The 2,500-nt window shown below is 33.4% G+C and overlaps 1 protein-coding gene across 1 annotated transcript in view; it reads left to right on the top strand.

The window, feature by feature from the left end:
• Positions 1-2,400, top strand: part of LOC134249285 (DNA-dependent protein kinase catalytic subunit-like) — a gene marked incomplete at both ends in the record, with an annotated part of 10,519 nt that extends 8,119 nt beyond the window's left edge. Inside the window, 2 exons of the mRNA XM_062731658.1 lie at positions 29-202; positions 2,311-2,400. Coding sequence (XP_062587642.1) covers positions 29-202; positions 2,311-2,400 — 264 coding nt within the window. The remainder of the gene's footprint in view (positions 1-28; positions 203-2,310) is intronic.
• Positions 2,401-2,500: the final 100 nt, after the last annotated feature.

Below are 2,500 nucleotides of genomic sequence, written 5' to 3'. Positions count from 1 at the left end.
GGATTTAAATTACAGTTTTTATTTTCAGGGATGAAGAGACACAATTGATTGCTCTGAAAATTGTCAAGAGCATTCAAACCAAACTACAGCCTGGTGAAGTGTCGGAGTTACTGCCCCTGATCTGTGGGTTCAGTATCAGCCCCAGTATATCCTGCCGTAACGTCATGTATGACATTCTGATGTGGGTCTACGATAACTACAGGTAAAGAAAGCAAATATGAGGGCCTTTAACAGTACTATTCTCTCCTCCTGTAACCTCGAGTTATCGTTCTTAGCACGAGTTATCTGTTCCTAATAGCAGGTATCACAAAACTTCCGGTTTAAGAGCAAATGTCGCGGGATAACTAAATCATTGTGAAATGTTAAAATTTTTAAAGAATTAAAGTTAAACTAGCGAGTCTGAAGTTCGTCTCTGGATAAATGTATGATCTGATACAATGTACAGTATTAAATTTTAAGATTTGACGGAAACACAACAATTAAAAATTACAATCTAAATGCATATACCACATATTGGCCAAGTTTTGACCCCCAAAAATGACGGAATTGAAAACAAAATGCAAGTCGACGATGTTGGAATGTCTCTACGAATTATGTTAAATAATTAAGGCATCTAATTTCCACAATACACTTCCCATAAAAGATTAGTCTTCCCTGAATATGAAACCCATAACGTATAAAAGGAAGAAATTGACAATTTTAAAAGTAAACATCCCTGCAATTAAATGGGCTTATACAAGTTCCTAATGATGTTGCAAAAAGAAAATATTAATACAATGTATATATTCAAATGTACTACACCCATATTTGAAGGGAAATAGTTTTATTGAAATGCATTTTTGTTTATATTATGGATGCATTATAGAGAAACACGAATTACGTACCCCCCTTTTTTCGGAATATAAGTTTAAATTATTAGTACTGTTAATTTAGTATGAAAATATTCATTGAAACCACCCACACGCTTTTTTGTTGCAGTCTGATGATCATCTTATGTTCATATATCCGAATAATTCTCTTGTATAAAAAAAGTTGGAACCAAACCCCCCAACCACCCCTCACGAAATAGGCACAGTAACAACTTATTAACTAAGGACGTTAATCATAACCTAGAACCAGTTCAGTTTATTCACTTTAAAACATGGTTCAAGACTGAGATACAATTACATAATGTACATATATACAAGTACTGGTATATAATATTTGATCAAGCTGAAGAGAAAATAGACCAAACTAATATTCTTTTGAGAAAATGACATCACAAAGCTTCATGGTTGTTTTATAGAACAAATTTTCTAGACCCAAGAATTTTTCTAGCAAATTACATTAAACAATATTCTAAAATAAAGTCATGTCATTTCTTGTTTGAGTGTTAAAAAAAAAAAAAAATTATTACCGGTATGTCAATTATTTATTAAGATCCTGTTCATTCAAGTTTGACTACGGAATGAAAATTACTAACATTCCGAAAAAAAAGGGTACCCTATACTTCATTTTCATATCATACATTAATGTGCACATCAATCAGGAATATTGTTTAAAAATAAAAAATTTTCCCACACTAATGCATATTATTGAGAAGCTATATATATCTTTATGGTTTCTATATCCAGTATGTAAGTCCATAATAACCCCCCCCCCCACCGGAATAACGGCATTTACTGCTTAGGTATCGAAGTTCTCATTCATAGGTAGGTTTGCAGGTCCTCCTTTCCCTCTGCACTATTGTTGCAGTATGGTATTGTACTGGATTTTCTTTTACGGTTTTACGGAAAACGAGTGAGGACACCCCCCCCCCCCCACTTTCCCCCACGAGATATGTTCTTCGTTTTTTAATAATTTTCTGTTTTCCCTAAAATATTTGAAAAATCATTTTAATTTTTTATTTGTTTGTCATTCTTTTTAATTTGCCTTTTTAATCCCCCCTTCTTTCCTTTGAAGAGCGATGATTCGACTACATGCCTGCTATGTAGAATATCTTGAAAATGTGATAAGCAATCAAAGATGCGACATGTTCCACAAATTTCCAGAGACTATTTTCTAGAGTTTTGACCTTCATACACTTTAAAAAAGAAAGCTGAATTTAAACAAAAAAACCTTTTGACATATTGTCATTTACAACATCCTTTTACCTCATTACCGGAAATTTTACAATACCTGCTATTAGGAAAGATAACTCGTGTTAAGAACGATAACTCGAGTTTACGGGAAGAGAGAATAAAGAAAGAAGGGATATGAAGTAAAATAAATCGACAATTTGACTATTTCTCTTTTGATTGTCAAAGTTTGTAATCAAATTGACTTTTACAGAGAAGATGAGAGTGAGACTGCTAATGACATCATGCAGCAGACAAAAGAGACCCTGCTTAAAGGACTGGGGGATGAGGATCTACAGTGCAGGTAGGGGCAGATTGAAGGAAGAAACCTAGACAGTCAAAATTCTCATACATGTAGTTCACAGATACCCAAATTTTGCTTGGTTTATATTGATTTACATGGG

The sequence above is a fragment of the Saccostrea cucullata genome, unplaced genomic scaffold (genome assembly GCF_032062105.1).
Source record: "Saccostrea cucullata isolate Sc308-1 unplaced genomic scaffold, CSIRO_AGI_Scuc_v1 ctg9436, whole genome shotgun sequence".
NCBI lineage: Eukaryota > Metazoa > Mollusca > Bivalvia > Ostreida > Ostreidae > Saccostrea > Saccostrea cuccullata.
This window is presented reverse-complemented; position numbering and strand designations above follow the sequence as displayed.